The sequence below is a fragment of the Accipiter gentilis genome, chromosome Z, assembly GCF_929443795.1.
Source record: "Accipiter gentilis chromosome Z, bAccGen1.1, whole genome shotgun sequence".
Classification (NCBI taxonomy): domain Eukaryota; kingdom Metazoa; phylum Chordata; class Aves; order Accipitriformes; family Accipitridae; genus Astur; species Astur gentilis.
The window spans coordinates 23,612,104-23,639,616 of NC_064919.1; the positions used below are offsets into that span (position 1 = coordinate 23,612,104).

At 42.9% G+C, this 27,513-nt stretch overlaps 1 protein-coding gene across 2 annotated transcripts; it reads right to left on the bottom strand.

The window, feature by feature from the left end:
- Positions 1-5,806: 5,806 nt before the first annotated feature.
- ALDH7A1 (aldehyde dehydrogenase 7 family member A1) lies at positions 5,807-25,787 on the bottom strand. 2 transcript variants are annotated; one of them, XM_049794852.1, is made up of 18 exons: positions 25,599-25,787; positions 25,347-25,400; positions 24,281-24,346; positions 21,936-22,016; positions 19,731-19,854; positions 16,868-17,000; positions 16,218-16,262; positions 15,143-15,220; positions 14,173-14,270; positions 13,119-13,160; positions 11,079-11,173; positions 10,115-10,199; positions 9,719-9,825; positions 8,841-8,957; positions 8,368-8,465; positions 8,131-8,204; positions 7,123-7,198; positions 5,807-6,316 (listed from the first exon to the last, which is right to left on the bottom strand). In XM_049794852.1, exons 1-18 carry the CDS (start codon positions 25,773-25,775, stop codon positions 6,262-6,264), a joined length of 1,605 nt encoding a protein of 534 aa, XP_049650809.1. In that variant the 5' UTR covers positions 25,776-25,787; the 3' UTR covers positions 5,807-6,261. The 2 variants fall into 2 exon arrangements, with proteins under 2 accessions (XP_049650809.1, XP_049650811.1); XM_049794854.1 differs by lacking the exon at positions 25,347-25,400.
- Positions 25,788-27,513: the final 1,726 nt, after the last annotated feature.

Below are 27,513 nucleotides of genomic sequence, written 5' to 3' on the forward strand. Positions count from 1 at the left end.
AACACAGAGATTTGAAATGCATGGATTAATACATCAGAGCTGATCTTAAGACACAGAACAAAGAAACTGGGAGGGCTTTGTTGTTTTGGTTTTTGTTGGGTTTTTTGGTTTTTTTTTTTGTTTTTTTTTTTTTTTTATTTTACACAAAACATTCTGAATGACATTGGGACAATTTTTACAGTAAAGAAAACATTAAGAGAAACACAACCATCAAAAAAAGAATGCTTCTTCTGTTCTCAGATGTTTTCCTTCATGTTGTTGTTGGTTTTTTCCCGTAATCACGGTTTTGATAGCCCGTCCTACTGCCAGATTCGTGCTCCAATCAACAACTTGGTGGTTTAGGATGATACTGTTCCACAGTGAATATGCCTGTCTATGCTTTATCTGCCCTAATTGCAGCCTTATGTGTTAGCTTAAACTGCATCTGGCTGCTTTTCCTGTTCTCCTCATCCGGCAATTTGTTTGTCCTTCTGTTCCTTTATACAGTAGTAAAAAACATGCTCTTTCAGTCTACCATATTTTGTGCACTCTGGCCCACCTGCCATTTGCAATAGTGTGAGCTTATCTTCCCCAGTGTTCCCAACATTATACCCAGCATCTAAAAGCCTGGTACTGGGTCCTCCCTCTCCTCTGCAATGCTGCCTGTCTCCTTCACCTTGGCTTCACCACCTCCTTTGCTGGTGGTTTTGAATTCATCATCCTCACTTTCATGGCCCTTCCTTTTTCTGCAGCCAGTGACCAGTTGCTGCCTTCCTGCAGGTTCCCTTGCACAGCTGTGGTGCTTGTCAGACTTTGCAGCGTGTCACTTCAGCATTAAATTGCCAGGGAAAATAAAATAAATCAGTAACACAGCTAACCAAAAAATATGGAAAGGAAATTAGCAGGCAAGACAGGCTCATAGCAGCCAGTGTTGGTTAAGCCTGCTTTGGAAAAGAGATGCTTGACTCACCATTTTCAGATTTCCTACCTTGTGTTCTATCCCTGACTTTTTCCTTATTGCCATAAGTTTCTGCCTCCTTTGCTGTCACTCCATGATCCTACACACTCTCTCCTTCAGCTAAGATCCTCACATTGTTTTTTCAACCTACAAAGACTTAATACCATACCAGCCTTAGAAGGACAGTTTGACTTGCACAGTATCATGAAACATCACTATAACCTTACTCTGCTATTTGTTCTGCCTTAAACCAAGACCATAAATCAAGTGCCGGCTGGGTCAAATCAAGGTAAGAAGGAATGTCTTTACTCTTTATGGCGCAAACAGATATCCCTCACTTCCCAAACACAACTGTAAGCACATACAGTCATAAGTGAATACAGTCACATATGAGCTAGAAAGAGGTTTATATTCTGGGGTTATATGAGTATCCTGCATACTTCTAGTGATATGTGTTAAAAATACCAGCAATTGTGGTAAAAAAATGTAGTTAGAAGAAATACAACTCAAAGAAGAGGTATGTGCTGCACTTTTTAGGTACTTTTCAAATGCAGCTGCCACATTGGACTGAGAGGTTTATATCATTATAGGTCAGTCTAAATCACAGGCCAATGAGTGAGTAGCCTCTTAAAATCCACAAAAGACCCGAGATAAGCACTCAGCAGTAGTTTGGGGGTTAAATAAAAGCCTTAGGAACAAGAGACATTGTATTTAGCCTCCATTCTTCCTCCTTCTAGTTTTTAAACTTGCATGCTGTCATTTTATTACCTCTATAACACTCCCCTAAGGAAAGGGTGATGCCAACTTCACTACTGCATCTAAGGAGGTTTGGGACAGCTGAAAGGACAGTGCCAGGGAAGCATGAAACAAAATTACCACTAACTTCCAGCTTTTCAGACTTTAATGTAAGGAAAGGATGTGCATTCTTCTGAAGCTCAGATATCTAGCTTGCACTGTTTGTACCCTTTAACCCCACCTTGAAATCAGGTTATAGGAAAACAGAGCCATAATGCTGGAGAACAGTAACATACTGGGTGAAGTATGTATAGAACAATTTGTTCTTCACTCTGGAGATGAGTACCCAGCTGAAACACTATTATTTTTATCCTTAGGCTTTTAGAGTTAATGTTTTATAAAACAACTGCACTAATCAACGGAAGGTTTTGCAGAATAAAGAGTATTTAATTACCAGCTCAGAAGTAGTGTTCCCAGATGTGCCACAATATAAGACATTCAGATGAAAAGGTCTGTGTTTTACACAGCTGGCTAGCAAAGAAGGCAAAGCCCAGTCCACACAGGAGGGATGGCTGTGGTGCCACCCCTCAGCAAGCTTTAGCCTGACCAACAGCGACACCGGGAGGAACCCGACAATTAAAAAAAAAGGCTCTTCTATACCTTACTGTGCAAATTCCTGTCCCAAAATGCAGAAGCGTTTCCCTGTTATCTGGAGGAAAGCAATGAGCTGAATGGAGAATCAATGCTAGTAATTTAGCAGCAAAGAGAGACCATGAACAAGTATGTACCTTTGTACCAGGTATCCCCAGGCAACCATGTTCAAAATGAAGGTTAGACAAGATGCTTTTCACTGCAAGAAGCACTTCAGTGGCAGCAGAAGTTTGCAAACAACTGAATGCAATTAATCCATCAGTTTTCAAATACTAGGCACGCAGCAAATGACAGCACATTTTGCTGATCAAGGAATACACATTTCAGAACAGTGAACATGAGGCATTAAAATGTCCTTGCCAAGCCATTATTCTTAGTCACATAGAATTAAATTCTTGACTAAGTCATTTTACCCATATATAAGCCTTGAAAATTTTTGTCCTCTTCCACATAGGAAAATAAAAGGACACACTCATGCAATACATGCCCAACACACTGGTGCAGCACCAACATAGCAAATAATTCAGAAGACAATCCAGGCAAAGATGTCTCCTGTAATTTACACTTTATTCTTTTACACAGCTCCTGTTGAGATTAATGCAGACCTCAGTGGATTAGTACTGGCTAATGAGTCTTGAATGCAGCAGCTACACATATAATCTCACACAGAAACATAGACAGCTGCCACAAATTAAGAGTTCTGGCAGCTGCTTTTGAACACATCCAGCACCAACACACAGAACTGAATGACGGAAATACCACAAGAAAACAAGATGATTCAATACAAATGGGCTGCTCTGTCAATTCTGAAAGATAACAGTGAGCACTTTCCCAGTTGTTTTAAATTCAGCACTGCAGGGCAGCTATTTGCAAAACCCCAAGTTGAGACCTACTATCAGCAAATAGTATTCCTGGTTCCTGAAAACAGTTCCCGTACCAACTCTACTGTTAGAAACTGTGATAGGATGCAATAGAATAGAAGAGTAGCAGCCTGCAGCTCACAGCCTGCAGGTTTGAGTTTTCACCATTCATTAAAAAAAGCAATTCCTCTGTTTATTAGTCAAAATGACATTCATAGAATTTTTTTTTTCTTCAGTTAATAACATGGCAAGAAGAAAGGAAGTTACTTGCAAGACTGTTCCCGTCAAGGTCATTTCACCGTAAGCAATACTGTGCTAACAAATGAATTATTGATCACATGTCATTTAACACTTGTTATTTGCTGGTGTTACACACTCAGTGGTAATTAAATTTATGCAACAGTGGAAGCCGCTGATAGAATTTGTATTAAAACTGCAAGTTCCATTATGTTGCACATACCAGGAGCTCCAAGACACATTTTATGAATTCTTAAATTGCTTTCCTTTCGTGAGATAACCCAATGACAACTAATACAGTTTACAAACTCCTAAGTGGACTTTCCAAATTAAAGCAGAAATTGAGGAACAGGGTGCTTACAGTATCTTTAAACCTCCTTAGTTTAATACTTCATCATAATCACAACTGCTTATAGGCACCTAAATCCTTGCCAAAACCTGTTACAATCTGCAGCTGTCTTTAAAAGGTACTTTCCCCAGAGCCACTTCACTGGAAGTCATTCAGCTAGTCAATTCAGGTAGAATTCTTCAACAACAGGTAACTAAATAAATAGAAGGGTGGAGAGAAGCACACTGCAAAAAGCATCTAAGGAATTCAAAGCTGTCTGGGAAGCAGATGAAACATTATCATTACCTGCTGTAATGCCATACTAGCAGTCCAATGACAATGGAGATAACACAGTCTTTGGAATAGTAATTCATATACTCAGCAAAAGACAGGATGAATTAGAGAGCACCCATTATTTGCCTAAAGAAAGTGGATTTAATGCACTTACTTGTAATACACACAGGTAGTTACATATTTCAAGCGAGTCCTCTGTAAGACTACTCAAAAGTTTATGTTGAAGAAGGGATTGCTATATATCAAAATGTCAAGTTAACCTTTAAAAAAAATGTTTAGCATATTTGCCATACAGTCACCCTCTTGATTACATTCCTACATTTCTTCCATTGACACTCATTTTCAGATAATGATTTGAAGACCAGTCAAACACCAGACTTACCATCCCATTTTTGTTCTGTTCTGTGGCCTGAGTTCACATACCTAAAGCCAGATGGCAGAGTTAACCTTATTCCTGTAAATTAAACCACTGGACTTGTGAAATTGTTTTATCCAAAAAGAGTTAAAAGGCCTTTATTTTCTAGAACAACAGATATGAGACAAGATTGTCCAAAAACTATTCATAAGCAGCAGGAAGAGGAAAGAGAGTAGTTAATGAACTTATTTTTCATTGTTGAGAGTTTGATAGTAACACTCAGTGCCACAGAACAATGCTAAAGAATACAGCTTCTATAACTTGTTCTATTTGCAGAATAATTAAATTTGGAAATTTGATTGTTTCTTTGTCCTCTATCTGCTAATGATTTATCTGTCATCTTATAAGTTTTCAGTTCTTTCTGTGTGCACATACACAACAGTCTTTCATGAGATCTGTTTCCTAGTTAAATGGCCAAGCACAAAGAACTACAGGAGAGACTTCACCTGGCTGTAAGAGACTCTGTAAGAAAAAACTTCAGTAGGAAAAAACTTCAGCTGACTACTGTTTGTTCTATGGAAACTGACACTCAAAATACTTTCTATAATACAGATGTAACATTCAAAACACTATGTATTTTAAAACTAGATGTGAAGGTGAAAGAAGACCTACTAGCATTATGGTATGTTGGACCTTTAACACAATTTGGATGACATCGCTATTGTAACATCTTAGCATCAGAATAAATCAAAAGCCAAATCACAGTCCTAGAATCTGAGCCCAAAATTAACAGCTCTGCCATGTTCAGAGATAGTGGAAATTTGGTATAAGACTTGAGAGGAAAAGAGATCTCCTTCAAAAATGGTACTCTGAAAAGCTAAAAAAAAAAAATCAGACTAATAGCACCATGCCTGTGAAAAGCTAAAAAAATCAGCCTAATAGCACCATGCCTCTTCTCATCCTGGATTCTGAGCAAGGCTCCTAAATGAGCTGCTGATGGCTATGGTCTTCAGTGGCCAGGAGAAACCCCCACCCAAGGTAGACCAGACAAACAATTTGCCTTTTCCCAGCAAATTGCCTCCGGAAGAGTATTCCCTCCTGGCTGCATATCCAGTTCTTCAGCTGGTTTGGTTGTAGGATGTCACAAGGGCTGTGACAACCTGAATTGGCTGTGACTCCATCTAGCATTAAGAGGAGCTTCCAAGAGACTGCAGTAGCCCTTATTCTAACCTCTTATCTCCCAACACACAGGGTGAAAGTCTCCTTCCTGAAGGAGAGGCAGGAAAACTAAAGCAGTCTTTTCAGCCCAGTGATACTTCTCCCAGCTAGCAGCTCAGTCTGTGAAAACAGACAGTCAGCTGAATGTTCCTGCTCCAAAAAAACGAACAAAAAACCCTAGAAGCCCAAGGTATCTCATAAAATGTACCTTTATTTATGCATTGAAAAATAGCCTTGTACTGGCCACCCACCACAGCACCAGTTATCTGTAGGAAACTCAGCACATAGTTTGAAGCCTAGATATACTAGCTGGAAATATCAGCAAGTGGTGGGGAGGCAGGGGATACAGGCAGTGTTGATACTGAAACATAGTGATAAGGCACCAGATTATCCAGGCCACCTGAATCCAAATTTGTTAGTTTCAGTCACCCTGCCTCCTTCCCAAAGACCACATACTTCTCATTTGAAGACTAAAGTAGTAATTTCATACATTGAAAGTGAAGCAATTTTAGAGTAGCTGATTTTTGACAGAATTGGTATCTTTGCTGCAGATAAGTTTTACATAATTAATTTTCTTCACCATGAGGCTTGGAAGTTGCTTGGTTCTGAAATGCTAGAATTCATGACATGGCTGTTCATAAGGCTGTTACTGAAACTTGATTCCTTGAGCCAAAGGTAAATCCTTGCTGTAGTTGATCGTACTGGAAGAGAAAACAAGTATTTAGAGACCAGGCTTGATCACTGCGACAAGATTATGCAGTCCACTTCCCATGTACAAGGCTTCCAATTTCTGTGACATGTATACAAAAGACTTCTGTAAGCAGTTTGCCTATTTAAAGTTAAGAACTGACTTTACTCCAATTTTCAGTATAGTAACTATATACAGGGAAAGACCACATGCCCCGTTATCTCTTCCTTGAGAGATCAAAGAGAAAGTGAAGTATCATTCTCTATTTAATCTTGTACTAGGAGAATATCCATACAGAAAAATCAAGGTGGGAGTTCTCACTTTCATAAGCCTTTGCATGGAAACCAAATCTAGCACAGGTAACAGCTAGGGAGGCCAGCAGAGAGTGAGAATGGTCAACCACTATAGGCTGTCAGGAGATTTATGTATAGATACCCAACACAGAGTGAAAACACCCACCACTGGCAATAGGGGCCCCCTCACTGTGGTTGCCACTTCATGTATTTCCTGACAAGTTTCAGTAATCTACTTTTTAGCAGAGTTTAAAATCAGGCAAGAGGGGAAAAAACCAGCTTTTTTTTTTTTGTCCCTTTTGAGGAACAATGAGTAAAGAAAGGTCTTTATCTAGACCCTTCAAATCATTTTCTACCAGAAACACAGATGTAAATTCTTGCATGAAAAGGCAATTACACTCATATATGGTTATCTATCTCACATCTAGCGAAGACAATCTCCTGTAGTCAAGGATTTATATGGTTTGAACTTTTGCAATTTTGTCTGTAATTTACATTTATTTAAAATGTAGTAAGTCTGTCTTACCAAGTAGACCGTCTCATATAAAGTTTCCACGAATCACTTCCAGATTCTCTTCCTCCACCAGTGTGCTTTTCACCACCTGTAGGAAAAAGGTTATAAATGAAAACTTGAAATTTTTTTGGAACATGGGAATCTGGACTAACTCCAGGAGGTGAGACATTTTATAAAAATTCATGGGAAAAAAATATTCCTTTGGCATTGTTCTGTATCTGAAATAAGTTACCAGAACACCACCACATACAACGCACACAGCTAGCTCTCTCCTCATGCTTGATCCAAAAAATATCTGCCCAGTGTTTAAAGCCTCATCATGGTGGCACAAGAGGATGTTGTTTTAAACATATTTTAACATGAGACAAGAGCACAAGAATGTGCTGGTTCTTGTGCTGTTTAAATGGTAAGGTGAATATTTCTTCTTGCCTCTCCCCAGCTTCCTTCAGTATATACAAAAAAGAGAAATAAAGGCAAAAATGTATTGAAAGACTGTCTCACAAAAATACTTTATGCTGTAATTTTTATATACATATGCAAACACACACCACAAAAATGCTCAATGTTTTAATTAAAACTGGTTTAAACAGTTTTCTACTCAGCCACACCTCTAAATGCATTCAGAACATAATTCCAAGTTACATTCCCTTGGTGGGGGCAGGAGAAATGGTACATGGAATATTTAAAAAACAAATACAGATATTTTTAGAAGCTGAAATCCAACTACCTCTTATCAATTTGTTTTCTGCTAAAGCAGTATAATTAAAAATTAACTTCATTGATTTCTTCAGATTTAGTCATTTAAATGGACTCATTAAAAACTTGAAAAATAAGATGGAGACCTAAATTATACTAATTTTACAATGGCAATGCTTTATTCTCTTTCAGAGTCATTAGAAAAAAAAAATGCCCCCCCCAGCTTTAAAAAAGTGAATCCTGAGGAATAATACCAAGCCTCTAGACCTGATGCTAGAAGATTTCATCATTTAAAGGATAAAGAAAAAAGCATAAGTAACATACCAAAAGCACCTCCAATCTCAGCCCCACTGGTTGGGATGTTGACATTCACAATGCCACAGTCAGATCCCTTTGGCCTACAACCAAAGTTAAGACACAGTTACTTCTCAGGATCAGGAAAGGCTACTTCCCTAAAATGAGAGCTATAAAATGCTCAGCTAGCATTGTGCACAGGTTTACAAAATACATGAAAGACTGATTTTATGCTTCAAGAAGGTAGAAAAAGAATTTAAATTATACCCAAGCCAGCGGAAAATCCTTCCCAAATCCTTAGTAAAGATACTGCTGGAAAGACCTTGGTTTACTTCATTATTCCAGGCAAAAACCTCCTCTTCCTCCTAAAAGGAGGATGTGTCAATGGTTAAACCATGACCATTCAAAGCAAAGCAGTTATATACAGCACATCAGGGATAGGATACCTCCACCACTGCACAAAACACACAAGCTGCTTTTGAGCAGGTTGACATGAACAATTAAAATCTATTCCTGTACAAACTCTCACCCTTAACTCCAGTGCTCTTCACAGAAAATGCGTAAATGTAGATATACAGTGACATAAGCTATTACAGTGGGTATCCCACAGTGCAGAACAACTGTTACCACTTCTTGAAGTGCTGGGACAATTACATTAACATGACACACATCTGAAATCTCTCTCCTGACTCTTCTGTTAGCATCCTTGACACCTGACTAATTCCCCATTGTTATTTTACCTTAAATTTCAGCACATACAGTATGGGAGCAAATGTCTCAGTGTGGACAATGGGTGCATTATGAGGAAGGCCAGTCACAATGGTTGGTTCAACATAGTTTCCAGGGCGATTTATGACCTTCAAAACACATAAAAGAAGAAACAACTGAGTAAGTTCAAACCAGCATCCTTCTTAGTACTAGGGTAGGAAGGGAATCTTTCACGGTCTGATTACTATAGTTGTGCCTAGCAATCGGAAATAGAAGGTTAGGTCATCTGAGTAGGTAACTTAGATTTTACTCGTTTAAGTATTTAAAATACAGAAGCATAACTTAAGTCTACTAAGGAAGTAATCAAATCTCAAAGTCTAGCAGGTGACAAAAAATACTTCCTTATTCCTCCTTGTAAGCTGATTAGAACTTCCAAGGTATTAGGAAGAAAGTAGGTGCCAGTGAAAGACAAGAATTCCCAGAATGTTAAACCCATGAGAATTAAACATCCCATATGATGAAGATCTCTAAGTGGCTCTCTTGATTCTTCAGTATTTCCTGAAGTTTGATACTATGAATCCAGGGACAGAACAGCAATTTTTCTTTGTTATATGTTTGATATTCACCATCTACATTGCTGTTTGTATTTTCACTATCACCTGTGACTAAGAGTAGGGCAAGGAACAGGTGAAAGCTCTTAGCCATTTCTTGGAGGAGAAGGCAGCTTCCAAGTAGACCCATCTTTACCTTAAAGACAGGATTGCTATTCAAACATTCTCTGACCGACTACCTTAATATCCTATAGTGGCTGACAGGACAAACTGAGGTACTATCTTGGCCTAAGCCACCATGTTACTGTATTTTTTTTCCTAGAGCACTAAATGTAGCACGGAGAATAAAAGTAAGTCACCTTTCCACCATAGACCACAGAGCCACCCTGTTGTTTTGCTTGTTCTACTGCATCAAGGAACATTTTCACTGCTTCTTTGGTATGAAGAGGCCCATACAGAGTGTCAGCTAAAAACAAAAGATCCAAAGACATACTTTCAGCAAAACTATATATGTTTGCAAATATTCTTATCATGACATTTTGGGAGTAATTATTTAATCTGCCCGAGATGAGCAGTATTAGCTGGATTCTTCAACTTCCTTTCAGAGTTTGCATTCTAAACAAAACCAGTTATCCCCACTCTCTGGTAAACTGCTAAAATTAGATAGCTTTGATCCATAATCTCTTCACTATTTAACAGAAAGAAACAAATGGAATCTTGTCTCCTAAACTCAGGAGTTGAAAATAGCTACTTACGATCCCACGGATCACCAATGCGGACCTGGGCATATGCCTGAGCAAGCTTTGCCACCACCTCATCATGGATGCTTTCATGGAGGAACTAAACAAAATGTGGTAAGAAGGTTGTAAGACAGCTCAGCCTATGTAACTACTCCTGAAGTACTGCTGCACTTTGCAGAGGACTGAATGAAGCGTGGAGATAGTGTTGCTCATATTCAGCAAATCCCAAAGTTAAAAATAAACACATGAGCAAGGCCTCGAAACAGCACCAACACCATGAAATGAAGATTTAAAATCTTCATCATCAAGACTTAAAAGCAGCAAATAAACAAAAACCTGTTTTAATTTTACCCATCTCAGATCCATGGTATCAATGTGTTCTGTAAACTCATCAGTTAAGTGTTTTAGGACAAACACTCAAGTGATTTTTACTGCTATAATGTGAGGAATCACTGCTCTTCCCATACACCCAAAGTTAACCCGCATTAATTTTGATGAATATTTACCTAATCAACCCAACTCTGAAAAGACTATACAGACGCAGACTGACATTTTAACACCTTTAAACTTATGGAAAATGGTTGGTTAAAAATTAATAATAAAATAAGCAACACATAGACCCTTGCTTTGCTGAAATCTAAACCCCACATCAAAATTCGTAGCAGGCAAAAGCAAAGAAGCTCTGGCAATGAAAAGAAAGAGAAATACGGCAAGTACGGTAAGTTTTATTTTCCTGAGTTTTAGCACCTGGGACACTTAGAAACACATACGAAGAAACTCTTTAGAGCTAGAATTATAGTGGAATGACAAACTACCGTCATATTTTTGCATCACACTGATTTTTGACAAAGTAAAAATGTGTTTCAAAGATTATTTGTTGCTCTCCATAATGTTAGGAATTACTAGGCATTTCCTGAGCTAATTTAAAATTAAATTTAAATTCAGAACTACCCAAACCAGACAATACACGTTTACTCACCAGCCTTCTAGCGGTTGTGCACCTCTGACCCGCTGTTCCCACAGCAGCAAATAGAGCAGATGGGATGACTAGGTTCAGATCTGCATCTTCAAACACTTAACAAAAATTAAAATATCAGCATGTTACTAAAGTAAACAGGCACTTCACAAGACTTGGGACACTAAACAATATAAAAAAATGACAGGATGGTCAAGAAGCATTGGGAAAAGTCACACTAGCATAGCACACTAACACCTACAGAAACACTTCAAAACTCCTATTGCTTTCACACCTGGAATTAGACACACAAAACTGGACATAAATGTAGGTCTGAACTACTGAAGAGAGCCTTTTGCAACAAAGTTTGCAAAGAACTTCAGCTTCATTTTAATTCAAGAAACTACAAGCAATTTCTTGCTGTTTCCTCACCTTGTCCTTCTCTCACTGAGAACTCTAGCAGCATAAAGAAACAATGGTAAAGTGTATCCAAATGGCATATAAAAAAAGTAGCTAAAACACACAGGTACACAATAATGTCAAATATAAGTGAGCTGAACAAATTCATCTGGCTTAGACGACATCGGGATGTTTAGAGCAAAACTAGTATGTACAAGCATCAAAGAATCCCCAAAATATCAGTCAGCTTAGCCAGTCCCACAGAATTCTCTATGTATCCAAAATTATTATTACATTTGGGACAAAGTCCAACCAAACAACATTTATGCCATCATTCAAAGCCAATTCCAGAAAAAACAGGACTTTAATATGAAAAAGGAAACCATTTTCCAAGTATAAAGCAAGTTTATGCTACTGGCTGCAAAGCACAACAGGAAAAAAAGAAAAACCTACTCAAATACGATTTTCAAAAGAGCTTAATATTCTAGACAGGCAATTACACTTGTTCAGAATATGAGAAAGATGAAACACAAGGCTACAACACAACAGGACAGCAATTTAGATATTTATCTAGCTTATATGTTCTTCCTACCACAACGCTCAGCTTCACAGTATTAATGCTATGTTTATCTGTGAACCAGACCATACCCTAAGCTACTTAAACCTGTAAAATGTGCTACTAAAATAAACATCTGCATGCTTTCCCTTCGTCTTAAGACTACATATATGTACTTATATTCTAAAATGCTAAAAATGTGTTCACTAGATTAGAACTATTCTAAAATCTAATTTATTTAGCATTGTCCACATCCCATTACTGAAGCTACCTACTTCTCTCATTCCCTTCTTCACTTCAAATGTGAATAGATGTAAGAGCTTGAACTTTCATTTTTTATCTTAAAACACTATCCCTCCACAATACTGAAGATGGAAAAAACCCCAACATCCTACTATGTACTTTTTAAACCCCCCTGCGGGGGGGAGCGGGGAGGGGAAGGGACAACTTGCTACTAACATTGGTATACTAACTTCCAAATATCATCTATGGTACTTGTCGAGGTTTAACTCCAGGCAGCAACTAAGCACCATGCAGCTGCTCACTCACCTCCCGCCCCCACCCCACAGTGGGATGGGGGAAAGAATCAGGAAAAGAAGTAAAACTCATGGGTTGAGATAAGAACAGTTTAGTAGAACAGAAAAGAAGAAACTAATAATGATAACACTAATAAAATGACAATAGTAATAATAAAAGGATTGGAATATACACATGATGCACAATGCAATTGCTCACCACCCTGCTGATCAATGCCCAATTAGTCCCTGAGCAGCAATCCCCCCCACCAACACTCTCCCCCAGTTTATATACTAGATGTGATGTCACATGGTATGGAATACCCTGCTGGCCACTTTGGGTCAACTGTCCTAGCTGTGTCCCCTCCCAACTTCTTGTGCCCCTCCAGCCTTCTTGCTGGCTGGCCATCAGAAGCTGAAAAATCCTTGACTTAATAATAAAGATTACTTAGCAACAACTGAAAACATCAGTGTGTTATCAACATTCTTCTCATAGCTAACTCAAAAACATAGCACTATACCAGCTACTAGGAAGACAACTAACTCTATCCCAGCTGAAATCAGGACAGACTGAATATCTACAGAGCATATTACCAATAATGGCATTGTTTCCTCCCAGTTCCAGCAGACTCCGACCTAATAAAAAACACACAAAACAAGTTACGTCACGCACTCCTGTATTCAATGCACCTCACGCAGTGAGGCCACCTCTAACTAGAGCCAAGTTTCATTAAAAGTATTTTTCTGGACAGACAAGAAGTTTTAGGCACCACAGTCAACTTATCACTCTAGCCAAAGCAGAAAATTACACCAAATGCTACATCCATCACATACTGTGAGGAAAGATACCTGGAAAGCAGTTAGGGCAGAAATAAGCTTAAAAAGTAGGCAAAAGCAGCACTATAAAGGAAAAGATGAAAACAGAAGAAGTTGCGGCATAAATAGTATGACACAAAGAAGAGGAGGAGGTGCTACAGAGATCAAAATCCACACATAAAATTAAACTGGGCTTATTTATTTCTCTGGCAACTGTTTCATCTCAAATCTGAGAGAAACAATCACCATCTATTTCTGGGTGAACGTTTGCAATCTGTTCCGGTTTTTTTTTTAAACTCCTATGAACTTCAAATGTATAAAATGAGAAAAATGAGAAAATCCTGTTCACAAGGTTTAAAACTAAAAAGTTAGAATCTAGCAGCTGTGCACAGACCATGTCTATGCACTTCTAAATATTTGCAACAAAAACAGCACCTCAAAAATCACAACTTTTCACCTCTATTTATAAGGAGTAAAAGGTGAGGGGGCAATTCTCCATGAATACATTGCCAAAAGACTGTAGGCCATGGCTCTTCATCTTGACAATCTCCATACGATTACATTCATGGTCACACACACCCCACCCCACACACCCCGAATTAACTGTAGTACCATGGATTTGTGGGTACCCTGGAAAAAATACTGAGTTGCGACAGGAGCAGTATCTAGCTCCGCACAGTTTCAACATCCTATTTCCACCAAGTCACAGGGAAAAAAAAACCAAAAGGTAACACAACAGGTAAGTAAAAACAAGCTGCCATTTTAAAATCCTGTGGGGCTTGCCTGCCTTTTTCAACCATGGAAAGAAGCAGAGGAGATCCCACACACTCACCAAATCTCTCCTGAACCATAAGCGCTACTTGCTTGCCCACTTTTGTGCTGCCAGTGAAGGACAACAGGTCCATTCTCTCATCTCTTGCCATTGCTGTCCTGCACAACAAGAGACATACCACCACATTCAATGGAAGAGCAAACAGCTGGAAAAGCTGCCTGCACCTTCCACATAAACCAGCTTGAACCACGGACATTTTTTAAAGTCAGAGCCACTTCTTTGAAACCATCAGCTAAGTGACCCAGTAGACGGCAGGAAAGCTGCTTCTTAGTCAGGAAAGAGGAACAAGGCTGTTTCACTTCCCCTTTTCAGATTGTAAGAGCATCACCTGTACTAATTTTGAAATTCAATCTAAAGTACATAGCGAGATCAGTTTCAATCATTATGTTCCCTAAGAAAATATGCATACCTATGTCTTTTTTTAATGTTTACCATCTGTTTTGTCTTCTCTTGAAATGCTCCAAAGATACACGTGAATATACATTTCTACTGGGTATTTCCATATTGTAATAATCAAACAAAACAATTTGATTTGTATAGCTTCCAAGCACAGGTGTGCATCTATGAGCAAGTACAGAGTCCTATGTGAGCATGGAAAATGGGGAAGTACTCTCCTCCACAAGTGGTCCAAAAGGCCAATGGGTTAGAAATTGAAAACTCTTAAGAATATGATGAGTGGAATTTAATATTAGCTGTATTCCTTGGGTGTAAACATATGCAGAAGTAGAATATATTAGTCATGACTCTTCATTAAATATCTGATAAGTTATTTGTTAGCAGCTGATCTCACAAGAGCAAGAAGTACGTATTATGTTTACAGTTGGGCCAGAGTTTCAGACCAGTTGATAAAAATGAAGGCAACAGGTACATATATGCACTGGGAACTCCTGATGATCAGAATAACTTTACAAGAACTACCTCAAAGAATATTCTTTACCCTCTATAAATCTTCACAAGAAATGTTACCTACCCAATGTCTGCTCCACCACAAACCAGAGAACAGATTGCTCCAGGCACTTTGTTATCCTCCAAGACTTTGGCAATTATCCTAGAATCAAAGATGTAAAAATTTCAGAGATTTCTGACAGGTGTATATAATAGGGAATGAACCATTAAAACTGACTGACCACGTACAGGAAGAAGCTAGATTTTTAAAGAGCAGCAGTCTTGCAGTTAATTGACATGTAGTTTCTACAATACATAACACACCTCTCTTATCAAGGACTTTGCTGTTACAATCATAGCTCACACAGAAGTAAGATTAAAATATGTTTATCATGGGTCCACACAGCTGGCGCAGACAAGCATCAGATCAGTGTGTAAAAACCTTGGCCATATAGTCTTCCCCCATTAGAAAGAGAAATTTACATAACTTCACAGAGCTACATAAAATACTCATAAGTAGTTTGGGGCCATTGTTCTCAGAAGTTAATATTAAAGCTACAAGACTTACTAATTAGTTAGAGGCCTACTTATACTTAGCATTTAAAAATAAATGTTATTTGTAGCACACTATAGATAAGTATTTAAAATGCTAATATTGTAAGCAAAGTACAAATCTGCAGTAAGTATCACTATGACAGTTATTCTTTGAAGTTCTCCTTTTTATCATGAATGAGTTTTGAACCCTGCAAACACATGCTGAGGTGTTACTAGGTTTGGGTAGCAAAGATTGTGTAAAGGCATCTTCAAGATATAGGTCTACACAGCCAGCTAGAAGGATTTGCCAAGAAACTGGGTGCTGATATTAGGCTGAGACTCCCAAAAAAAGGGATGATGAAACATGAGTGCGTGATTGAGGAAAGCTGAATTTTGTGAGCAATTTATCTTCTACAAGGAAGAAAACCACATTGCTAGCCCTATTTCAGCAGAACCACAGCCTTGGTCCCAGAAAAAACTGGCCAACAGTACAGGTAACATCCTGCATATACTGTTACTTCTTGGGTAACAAGGGGAAACCAGTTCTTCTGACCACTAAGCACTCCCTCAAACAGAAAAGCAGTTGTTTAAAAAGCAAAACAGAAAGCAAAGAAACCAGAACTCACTTTGTAACAGCAACGCTAGTGAGGGATGTTGTAGGAGCACCCTTCCTAAAAATAATAATAAAAAAAGACATTATTTCCTTTTCAATTCTTTGAGAATAAGAAATAATTCAAATATGCAATTTTTATAGTATCTGAAATACAGCACACTTTGGTCAGGCTAGTTTTCAGGTGCATGTTAAGACAGGGACTCAAGCATTTCTTTCCACAGCAGAATATTCTGAGCATCTACTGAAATCCACATGAACAAGAGCTATGCCAGACATTAGAGTGAACCAGGTAGATGAAAGTGAAGCAGGAGCTGGAGAGGAAGTAAAGCTACTTATTTAGATACTTAATTTTAGCTGTACCAATTCTGAAAATATTAACTGTTCACTACCACTGCTGTAAGTCCTCAACCTGGCTTCTTTAATAACAAGCCATTTGGCTAAGTCCTGGACAGGTCTGATTCTCAATATCTCATAAAAGAGGTTACCATAGAATTAAACAAAGTTCTTTGACTACAAGTGAACCTAAAAATAAATAGAAACTAAGCCTACACGAGACAGAATCAAGTATAAAGAAACACCAGACATTTGATAACAATTTCATGCCTGAGATAATAGCTCTCTAATTTTAAAATACTGTTAGCATGTTGGAGAGCTGTATCTTACCAGAGACAAGCATTTCCACAGATCATTGCAATTGCGCTGTTCCACCCATAAACCGCTACAGGGAAGTTAAAGGCTGTGATGATTCCTACTAACCCAACAGGATTCCACTGCTCTATAAGGGCATGGCCAGGTCCTGAAAGCAAAGACACAATGTAATGCAATTTGCATCCATTTAGTGTTTTTTTTAGAAAGGAAACCATGTAAGCAAGGGGCCTAGCATCACTCCTCTGTCCATCAGAGCACTAGCTTGTGGAGAGCTGTATTATATGGGCTCTGCACCTTATTGGAACACTAGATTATGGAAAAACCTAATATCATGACAACATGAAGTTTTACTACTTTAACTGTTCATTAAACAGAATGGTGTGCTTATCAACAACTGACAAGAAGGTCTCTCAGTATACTCCTGAACTTCTTACGTACTTTTCTCTAGCACCTTCATTAACAAAGAAAAAGAGAAGATGCCAGAAGCTTCCCCCTTGTCCCATGGAGCCAATGCCAGGTGGCTCTGAGACAGACCCGCCGCTGGCCAAGGCTGAGCCCAGTGGTAGTGCCTCTGGGATAACAGATTGAAGAAGGAAAAAAGTTGCAGCAGGCACAGAAACAGCACCCAGAGGGGAGTGAGAACATGTAAAAGAAAGAACCGTGCAGACCCCCAGGTCAGTGAAGAAAGAGGGGGAGGAGGTGCTCCAGGCACCAGAGCAGAGATTCCCCTGCAGCCTGTGGTGAAGACCATGGAGAGGCAGGCTGTCCCTATGCAGCCCACAGAGGTTCACGGTGGAGTAGATCTCCACCTGCAGCCTGGGGAGGACCCCACGCTGGAGCAGGTGGGTGCCCAAAAGGAGGCTGTGACTCCATGGGAAGCCTGCACTGGAGCAGGCTCCTGGCAGGACCTGTGGCCTCATGGAGTGAGGACCCCAGGCTGGAGTAGGTTTTCTGGCAGGACTTGTGACCCCGTGGAAGGGACCCACACTGGAGCAGTCTGAAGAACTGTAGCCCATGGGAAGGACCCACACTGGAGAAGTTCATGGAGGGCTGTCTCCTATGGGAGGGACCCCACGTTGGAGCAGGGGAAGAGTGCAATGAGTGCTGCCCCTGATGTGATGAACTGATCGTAATCCCCACCCCTGTCCCTCTGTGCCCCTGGTGGGGATAGGTAGAGAATCCAGGAGTGAAGCTGTGCCCAGGAAGAAGGGAGGGGTGGAGGGAAGGTGTTTTGAGATTTGTTTTTATTTCTCATTACCCTACTCTGGTTGATTGGCAATAAATCAAGTTAATTTTCCCCAAGTTGAGTCTGTTTTACCTGTGACAGTAATTGGTTGATCTTCCTGTCCTTATCTTGACCCATGAGCCCTTTGTTATATTTTCTCCCCCTGTTCAGCTGAGGAGGGGGAGTTATAGAGCAGCTTTGGTGGGCACCTGGCATCCAGCCAGGGTCAACCCACCACAGCTTCAAAGACTGGAGAGAAAATCTATTGCCTCTCTTGCTATATGCCACAGGCTAGATACTTCATTAGGTATTGCTACTGCCTACCAGCACATCTATTCCTAGACAACATGCTCCCTAAGTAACTCACAGTACAGACATTTTGCTGCACTACATCCCAGTATATTTAAGATACTGTATTGGTTTTGTTTGGCAAGGTTTTGGTAGTGGGGGGGGGTTACAGGGGTGGCTTCTGTAAGAAACTGCTGGAAGCTTCCCCTGTGTTCGAGAGAGAGCGAGCCCATATTAGCCGGCTCTGAGACGGACCCGCCGCCGGCCAAGGCCGAGCCAATCAGTGATAGTGGTAACGCCTCTGTGATAACATTTTTAAGAAGGAAAAAAAGTTGGGACGGAGAGAAACTGCCGCCGGAGTGAGGAGTGAGAACATGTAAGAGAAACAAGCCTGCGGACACCAAGGTCAGTGAAGAAGGAGGGGGAGGAGATGCTCCAGGCGCCGGAGCGAAGATTCCCCTGCAGCCCGTGGGGAAGACCCTGGTGAGGCAGGCTGTCCCCCTGCAGTCCAGGGAGGTCCACGGTGGAGCAGATATCCACCTGTAGCCCGTGGAGGACCCCACGCCGGAGCAGGTGGGTTCCCGAAGGAGGCTGTGACCCCGTGGGAACCCCACGCTGGAGCAGGCTCCTGGCAGGACCTGCAGATCTGTGGAGAGAGGAGCCCACGGAGCAGGTTTTCTGGCAGGACTTGTGACCCCGTGGGGGACCCGCGCTGGAGCAGTGTGCTCCTGAAGGACTGCACACCGTGGAATGGACCCATGCTGGAGCAGTTCGTGAAGAACTGCAGCCCGTGGGAATGGCCCACATTGGAGGAGTTCGTGGAGGACTGTCTCCCGTGGGTGGGACCCCACGCTGGAGCAGGGGAAGAGTGTGATCAGCCCTCGTCCTGAGGAGGTGAAGCGGCAGAAAATAACGTGTGATGACCATAAACCCCATCCCTGTCCCCCTGTGCCACTGGGGGGGCTTGGTGGTGAAATCCGGGAGGGTAGTTGTGCCTGGGAAGAACGGAGGGGTGGTGGGAAGGTGTTCTGAGATTTCATTTTACTTCTCATTACCTTGCTCTGGTTGATTTGTAATAAATTGAGTATGTTTTGCAAATTGAGTCTGTTTTGCCCGTGACGGTAATAGTGAATGATCTCTCCTGTCCTTATCTCGACCCGCGAGCCTTTTGTTATATTTTCTCTCCCCTATCCAGCTGAGGATGAGGGAGTGATAGAACGGCTTTGGTGGGCACCTGGTGTTCAGCCAGGGTTAACCCATCACAGATACATCGCCAACTCTTCATTTGTACAAATATACACCCAAAACCCACATAACCACAAAATGAAAAAAACCACCCAACAAAATATATACACACAAACTTACTTTCTGAAGGCAAAATAGGTCCACCAATCATTCGGGACAAACCAACAGCATAGTCGCAGACATCAACATACTCCTGCACTTCCCCCACACCCTCAACAAAAATCTTTCCCATTTCCAAAGAGACCTGAAAAAAATCAAGAGCAAGACAATTATTTTTTTAAAAATTCCCTTGCATCCCCAATACATTTTGTCTCCCACTAATGTTAGGTGTATCTGTATACCAAGTAAGATTTAATACACATTTTTTTCCTTAGAAGAGATTCACCTCTTCCTGAGTTATTCACAGCTTAAGAAAGAACACAATAGACAACTAGGCAGGAGTCACATTCCCATACAATAGGAGAAAATTAGAAGAGGAAATTATTGAACAGAGGAAATTAAAAATAACCTACTGAAAGGAGATACAACAGTAATCAAGTTCATAGGTTTAGACCAATGAAACACTGAATTTCCATGAGGATGTTTGCATACATTGTGGACCAGGCACGGAATAATTTGGAAAAAGGGATTACTCTGCTCCAGCAAAAGAAAATGGTAATTTACATTTTTCATAAGCAAACTACTCATTTTACAACACCTTAAAGTGAGTTTGAGAGATTCTATTTTCAGACTCTCCTGAAAATGTCTACACATGTTAGTATTTTAGTTACCTGGGATGTTTAGGATCAATTTTTTTTTCTTTTTTTTAGCTGAAGTCAGTCCTAAACTATGTTCTGTTAAAAGCATGTTAGATGTACACAGCAGACATATACATTATCAATGAGAACAAGCTGGTATTTGAAGGCATTTTCCTCCAAAGTGAGAGAAAATTCACTAACTTAGGAACTAAGAAGTCCCCCATTTATCCCCACTTAATTTTACAGTCATGCTCTGATACCTAGGTGCAACTTTCATGCAGATATCACCTACCACTTTAGACTGACGATTGTACTTTCAAGAAGCTGTTAAGTGAGGAATCAGGTTCGAAGGATTGCAGCAAGATTTTACTCCCCATGCAAAGGTTAAAATAAAGGTGACTAAATGTATTTCTTGGTATTTCTGTAATGGCTGTGGTCATCTCAAGACAGAAGGAATAGCCACTATCTGTGACCAGAAATGGAGTGGAATCATAAGAAACACAGCACTGAGTTCATAAGTGCAGTAGAGATACATCTGGATACTCGACAAGGCCATTGTGAGGCAAGGCTGGAAATTTCCAACGGAATATGAAAAGGTGAGTTGCCATACCGTTCCCTTTTATGTATCCTGAAGACAGGAAAAGTCCTAAAATCTGGATACCTACTGCACAGCTTTCACCCTGAAGTTCACCCCCTATCCTGGAAGAGCTGAACCGATGACTTGTGTTTGGGAAAACTAGAAAAATGCTTTGGCAATAAGCAACAAGTTTTGTCCAAGGAACATAGAGCAAAATTCTGTCCATCCACACTGACCAGGGAAGCTGTATCATTTTTTAATACAAAAGTACATTAGCACTCTAATTCCACCACAGAAACTCTGCTGAGGAAACAACATCAAGGGAAACAGCAGAACAAAGTTTTGTAGGTTAACAATATGGGCTTGACTACACATGGCGTTATTCACCAAGAGCTATTTCTGAATAGTAGCACATATAGGCAAGCCCTGTAAAAGGAAAGTGGCAAGCTCCCTACTTGTCTCCTTTTCTTCCCTAGCAACTAGCAAGTGTTTTAAAGGAGCAGTCCTTCAACCTTTATGTCCTGCACAGCACTGCAAGAAGATCTCATTAAGATCATCTCACCTTCTGAAGCCTTATACCTCCACAGGTCAGTTTGCAAAATCCCCCAGATCACCAGAAAGAGCTCAAGGTTAAAAGCTCTGTATTAGAGGAAGGTCTTTTTCAGGATACTTTTAGTATCAGACAGTGCCCTATCTGACAGGCAAGTGGGAAAACTGCAGGGCAACAGTTGTAACACTCCTTCTGGCTAGAGTACAGGCTCAGAATGAATTACGCTTTCTTTTCCTATTATATATTAACTTTTCAGTGTAGGATGCCAGAATGCAATCTTACTTTTTTTTACTTTTTTTTTTAAAATTAAAATTTCTTTAGGCAAGCTAACAGAACAGCAGCATTTAAACAATTATTAAGGTTAGTATTGCAGAGTGGTACATTAAAAACCAAGAAAAACAGTTTTGACACCTCACCCCCAAACACGCCTCAAACTTAAGCTGCTTCTTAAAACACCTTACCAAGCTTCCTAGAACCTTGATTTTTTGTCTCAGGGCATCACCAATCTGTCGCACTATTTCTCCACGCTTAGGTGCGGGGATCTAGTCAAAACAAAACAGAAAAATCTATTTGAGATTGAACATCGGTGACTTCTCCAGCATATACACTGCTAGTTTTCTACCCCTGCAGTAAGAAATCACTGATTGCTGTACTTTTCCCCCCCTCTTCCCAAGATATCATTACTCATTCATTTTTATCATGCGCGCTGCTTTACAAGAAACTGTTTCCTGCCTCGCAGAGACTGGTACCAACTGTGCACATTTATGTCTGTTCAAAACTTCAGTTCCACTGAATATTGCCAGAAGCATTCAGATTATTAGATCTGCTACTTCAGTTCAGCTACACCACCCACAATGCCCCCAAACAATCAGCTTCACCTCAAGAAACAAGCATTTTTTTTAAAATAAAAGCACACTTACTGGTTTCTGAGCTTTTGAAGTGTACTTAACATCACATTTTCATATTTTTTTTTCAGCATGACAATGGCTGCTGACATTTGATAGTAAATGCTGAGACACACAGAAGCCTCAATCATGGAAAAATTAAAACCATATACCAAATATTAATAGACTTTTTTTAATGTGGTATTAGTATGTGTCCTGGTTTCAGCTGGGATAGAGTTAATTGTCCTCCTAGTAGCTGGTAGAGTGCTATGTTTTTGAGTTAGGTGTGAGAAGAATGCTCATAATGTTGAAAACATTATGAAACAATGATGTTTTCAGTTGTTGCTAAGTAATGTTCAGTCTAAAGTCAAGGATTTTTCAGCTTCTTATGCCCAGCCAGCAAGAAGGCTGGAGAGGCATAAGTTAGGAGGCAGCACAGTCAGGGCAGCTGACCCAAACTGGCCATCTCTAGTTTATGAACTGGAGGGAGTGGGGGTGGTGGAATTGCCACTCAGGAACTAATTGGGCATTGGTCCACAGGTGGTGAGCAATTGCATTGTGCATCGTGTGTATATTCTAATCCTTTTATTACTACCATTGTCATTTTATTAGTGTTATCATTATCACTATTAGTTTCTTCTTTTCTGTTCTACTAAACTGTTCTTATCTCAACCCACGAGTTTTACTTCTCTTCCCGATTTTCTTCCCCATCCCACTCGGGGTGGGGGGTGGGGAGTGAGTGAGCAGCTGCATGGTGCTTAGTTGCTGGCCAGGGTTAAACCATGACAGTATGGTAGATAATAATCAATAGCCAGGATCAATTATAAACCATAAGCATGGAACAGGATATACAGGATTAGAAACTGCTGATGAACTGCAGTTTTCTGGAAAGAGAGGAGTGAGGGATACATAAGCCATGCGAGCATATCTGTTTACAGGCAAAGTCTTTCAGATAAGCTCATTACAAACAACAAAATTCACAAACTAACAACAAACAGCTTTGAGACAAGGCTTTACAGCATTTGATCTGCTGATTCTTTATCTGTTAGACTGCTTTCAAATGATTTCCAAGCACATTAGCAGCTGGCATACACTCACCAACATTATATTCACAAACTGTAACAAAAGAACACATACTAACATATCTTGAGAAAACTGAGGAAGCTGTTGTGTTTGTCCTAAACTTTGTTCTCTTTGGGCAAGGCAAACTACTTTGCTGGATAAAATACAGAATTACCAATACCTTACAAAACACAGGCTTCAGTTTGTATACTGTAACTTTTATAGCAGATGGCTATAAAAACCGAGCCTGGCATGGCCAGCAAGAGAATGGATGCTGGATGGACATAGCTTGTACAAGTGTACTAAGAAATACAGCTTGCTAAGGAAAGACAGCTTAGCTATTGCCTGACACAGCAACATTTTGGAATAACGTAGCTGTTCTGTGAAACACCAGGACAGCTGGTGAACAAAAAAAACACACTCAAAACCAGCTGTCTTCCCCACCCCATGAGAACAAGGTCATCACCACAAGTTAAATATCCATACATTCTGCAGAGTTCTTGCAGGAGAAAGCATGCAGTAACAGGAAATTAAATACACCCTCAGGGATAATTTGCTTGCTACAAAGTTTCTGAACTTTAGCAGACCTGTTGGCAATGACTTACAGGCACAAACCTACATAAATGTGCCAGACTTTTCAAAACAAACATTTTTCTCAAGTCAATGTCCTCACCTTTGTACCTCAATGGCAATGTGTGCAAGTTGCCTGCGTTTGTTTCTTGAGGTCCGCATTGCAGATTTTTGCTTTAATACAATTTACACAATATGAACATGTTTTTACATCTTCACCTGACAGGGAAATTTAATGGCCTTTACCTGCCATGCAATACATTATAAAAGAGAAGCCTCTGTTAACTTACATCAGCCCAGACCTTCCATGCCTCTTTAGCCTTCTTTACTGTTTCTTCATAATCCTCCAAACTAGCCTACACAAAGAAGCATATCAAAGAAAAAGTTAGGAAAACCAAAACCCCGAAACAAACACCACAAAAAAGCTTCTGCATCCAACTCAAGACACTTCTAGAGAATAGTACTACAGAATACCACTTTCACAGGAAGTTTATATCCTGCCATAGTTTGGTCCCAATATGGCATGTTGAGTTACTTGAAGTTACTGTTGAGGAATACCATATGAGCTGCGTAAATTAAAAAAAAAAAAGTGATCAGAAACTTTCCTTCAGATGACAAAAGCTGTTCCATAAAGAATAGCTGTAAGGTAGGCATTCATCCCATATTTGTGTACCTTCTTTTATCTTAGTTACTACTACTACTGCCATTATTAAACAAAGGCTGTGAGGACTGCCCTAACTCCACCAGCCTCACTAGGCATCAAGGGCTAATCGAATCCTAATAAACAAAAGGAGGTTAGCACCACAGCACTATTCTCACACTAAAAGCTTCCGTAAGTTTACCACATCAATTCCACGTTGCTCTCCTTCGTACCTCCCCCGGCCACTCAGCTCGGCTGAATAGCCACAATCCACCCCTACTCTGCAGCTCCCTCTAGTAACAAACAGAAAAGGGCAGGAGAGGCCCCTGCTATTCTCAACAACGCTTGCAAGAATAGGGGGGGGGAATAAAAAAAAAAAATTAAAAAAAATAAAAAGGTGAACAGCCTGTTTTTCTTCCCAAAAAAGCCACGCGGTTACCTCCAGCAGACGGCCCAAGCTGTGATGAGCTTCACCAACTGCCTCTGGATTCAACATCCTCATGGCCCCTGCCACCCTCACCCACCCCGGCGGGCTCCCGCCCTTCGCGAACCTGATCCAGAGGAGGAGCACCTCTGAAACCAACGCCCAAACGCCCCTCACTCCGGCCACGGGGAGTGGAGGGCTCGTTCCTTCCCAGCAGCCGGCGGGTCCCTGCCCCCCCCCCCCACCCCCCGAGCTCCCGAGGCCGGGCCGTGCCGGGCCGAGGCGTGCTTACCTGCCGGACGCTGGCTATGGGCTCGTTCGTGGCAGGGCAGTACGTCGTCACCACCTAGATGGGGGCCGGGGGAGAGGCGGGGAAGGACAAGCAGCGGGGCCGCGCTCGCCCCTTTACCCAACGGAGGGGGCGCAACGCCCAGGCCCCCGCCGAGGCCCGGCCGCGCCCCCACCCCAGGGCCCGGTTCGCACCACAGCCCGCGCCCCCACCCCAGGGCCCGGTTCCCGCCACAGGCCGCGCCGCCGCCCGCACCTGGCCGCTGCCGCCCCAGAGCCCGTTGTACACGCCAGAGTTCTCCTCCTGCAGGCCCAGCTCCCGCAACCACGCATAGCGCGGCTGGCTGACCAGCAGCGTAGACATGGCGGCTGCCGAGGCCACGGCCGGCCGGAGCGCGGCGACAGCGCGGCGCAACCCCAGCATCGCCGGCATCCGCCCGGAGTGAGGCGGGACGAAAGGCGGCGGCCCGCCCCCCTATCGCAGGCGCCGATTGGTGAGGCCGCGGAGGGGCTCCTCCCCCCTGGGCCCGCCCCTTCCTGGTTGCCCCCTGCCAGAGCTCCACTTTCGTGTTCCCGCCCCCCGCCTGCCTGCGGCTTGTCCGCCGGCTGCCTGCCGGCCTCCTGCCAGGGCCCTGCCTGCCTGCCCACTACCAGCCTGCCTGCCTGCCCCCTGCCAGCCTGCCCGCACCCTGGTGTGGCATCAGCAGGGCCAGGTAGAGAGGAAAGGCCACATTCCTCGACCCGTTGGCAAAACGCCTCCTAACGCAGCCCAGGACTCCCTTCGTGTTCCTTGTGGCCAGGGCACATCGTTGGCTCGTGGTCAACTTGGTGCCTACCAGGACCTCCAGGGCTTTTTCTGCAAAGCTGCTTTCCAGCCGGGCAGCGCGCCGCACGTGCTGGTGCCTGGCGGTGTCCCTCTGAGGGGCAGGACTTTGCGCTTCCCCTTGCTGAGCTTGTCGGGGCTCCTGCCTCGGCAGGGTACGACCCTAGGCTGACGCAGAGAGCAGCACCGAGTCGGGAGTCTGCGCAGGAGGAGGGATTTGGGTGCCGCTGTAGCGAGGCTGCGCCCGGCAGTACAGGCTGGTGGGAGAGCAGAGCCCCGGGACGTGGGGGCAGAGGGTGCGGTGAGGAGGAGGACGAGCCCGGGGTGATGAGCGGTGGGGCACGGGCTGGTCCTGGAGAGCCCCCGGCTGGAAACATCTGCCCCGGGAGCAGTCTAGACCTGCTGAAGGCTGACTTCAGGCAGGCTGAAGGCAATTTATTGTCTTTCACAGGTCGAGGCTGCCGAGAGCCTTCTTTCTGGTTGACTTGCGGGCTGGCACGTACCCCCGCTGCTGGCCCGGCCCTGGTTTTGGCAGCTCCCGGGCACTAGGTCTAGTTCTGCCGGCGGGGTGGCCTCTTGGGGGGCTGGGAAGAGTCCCGGGAGCTGCCGGCCCTCCTCTTCGGGGGTCGCTGTGGCCCCCCAGGTGAGCGGTCCCTGTCGCGGCTGGGACTGGAGGGACCCGCCACAGCCTCCCCCGGATCCTGGCGCGGCTCTTCCTGCTCCCCGTGGGTGGGAACGGGGACGTCGCGGGGGCTGCTGGGACGCCCACGAAGAGCAGCGGTGGACGTGCTGGGGCGCTCCTCTTCGCCGGCTCCAGGTGGGCTGCCGGCGGGGGCTGGGCCAGGGGCAGGAGACCCCCTCTGGGAGGCAGCAGGACGACGGGCAGCCGCGGGGCTGCCCTCCCGCTCCTCGGCAGCGTGGCCAGCCTCCAGGCCCAGCAGGCGGTGGGCGTCCCTGCTGCAGCGCTGCACGGCGACATCGATAAGCTGTTGGACGAATGTCGCCGCGCGATGCTGGAGGCTGGCCTGCAGCAGCCGGACCAGGACCTCTTCGTCCAGCCCAAAGAGGCCCAGCACGGACAGGATGAGGTCCTCCAACACGACGGCCGTCGAGGGCTCCTCCGCAAAGATCAGCCCCAGCTGCTGTTGCAGCCAGGGCAGAAAGCGTCGGAGCAGAGCTGGGTGGTCGTCGAAAAGGGACGCCCAGGTGTCGGGCTGGAGGCCACCCACTGGAGCCCTGGGCACTGACTCCACCGCCAGCGCCCGGGGTGTTACAGGGCGAGGGGGGCGGCGGGGAGCTGGGTGCCTGGGTGCTCCTCCTGCCTGGCGGGTGCCGACCGACGCCGACG

Coding starts and splice junctions, on each gene's coding strand:
- ALDH7A1 (XM_049794852.1), bottom strand. CDS start 25,775: ATGCCGGCGATGCTGGGGTTGCGCCGCGCTGTCGCCGCGCTCCGGCCG. Junction 17,001..19,730: donor ACCTATTTTGCCTTCAGAAA/GTAAGTTTGTGT, acceptor CTTTGCTTTCAG/GACCTGGCCATGCCCTTATA. Junction 16,263..16,867: donor TGTGGAAATGCTTGTCTCTG/GTAAGATACAGC, acceptor TATTATTTTTAG/GAAGGGTGCTCCTACAACAT.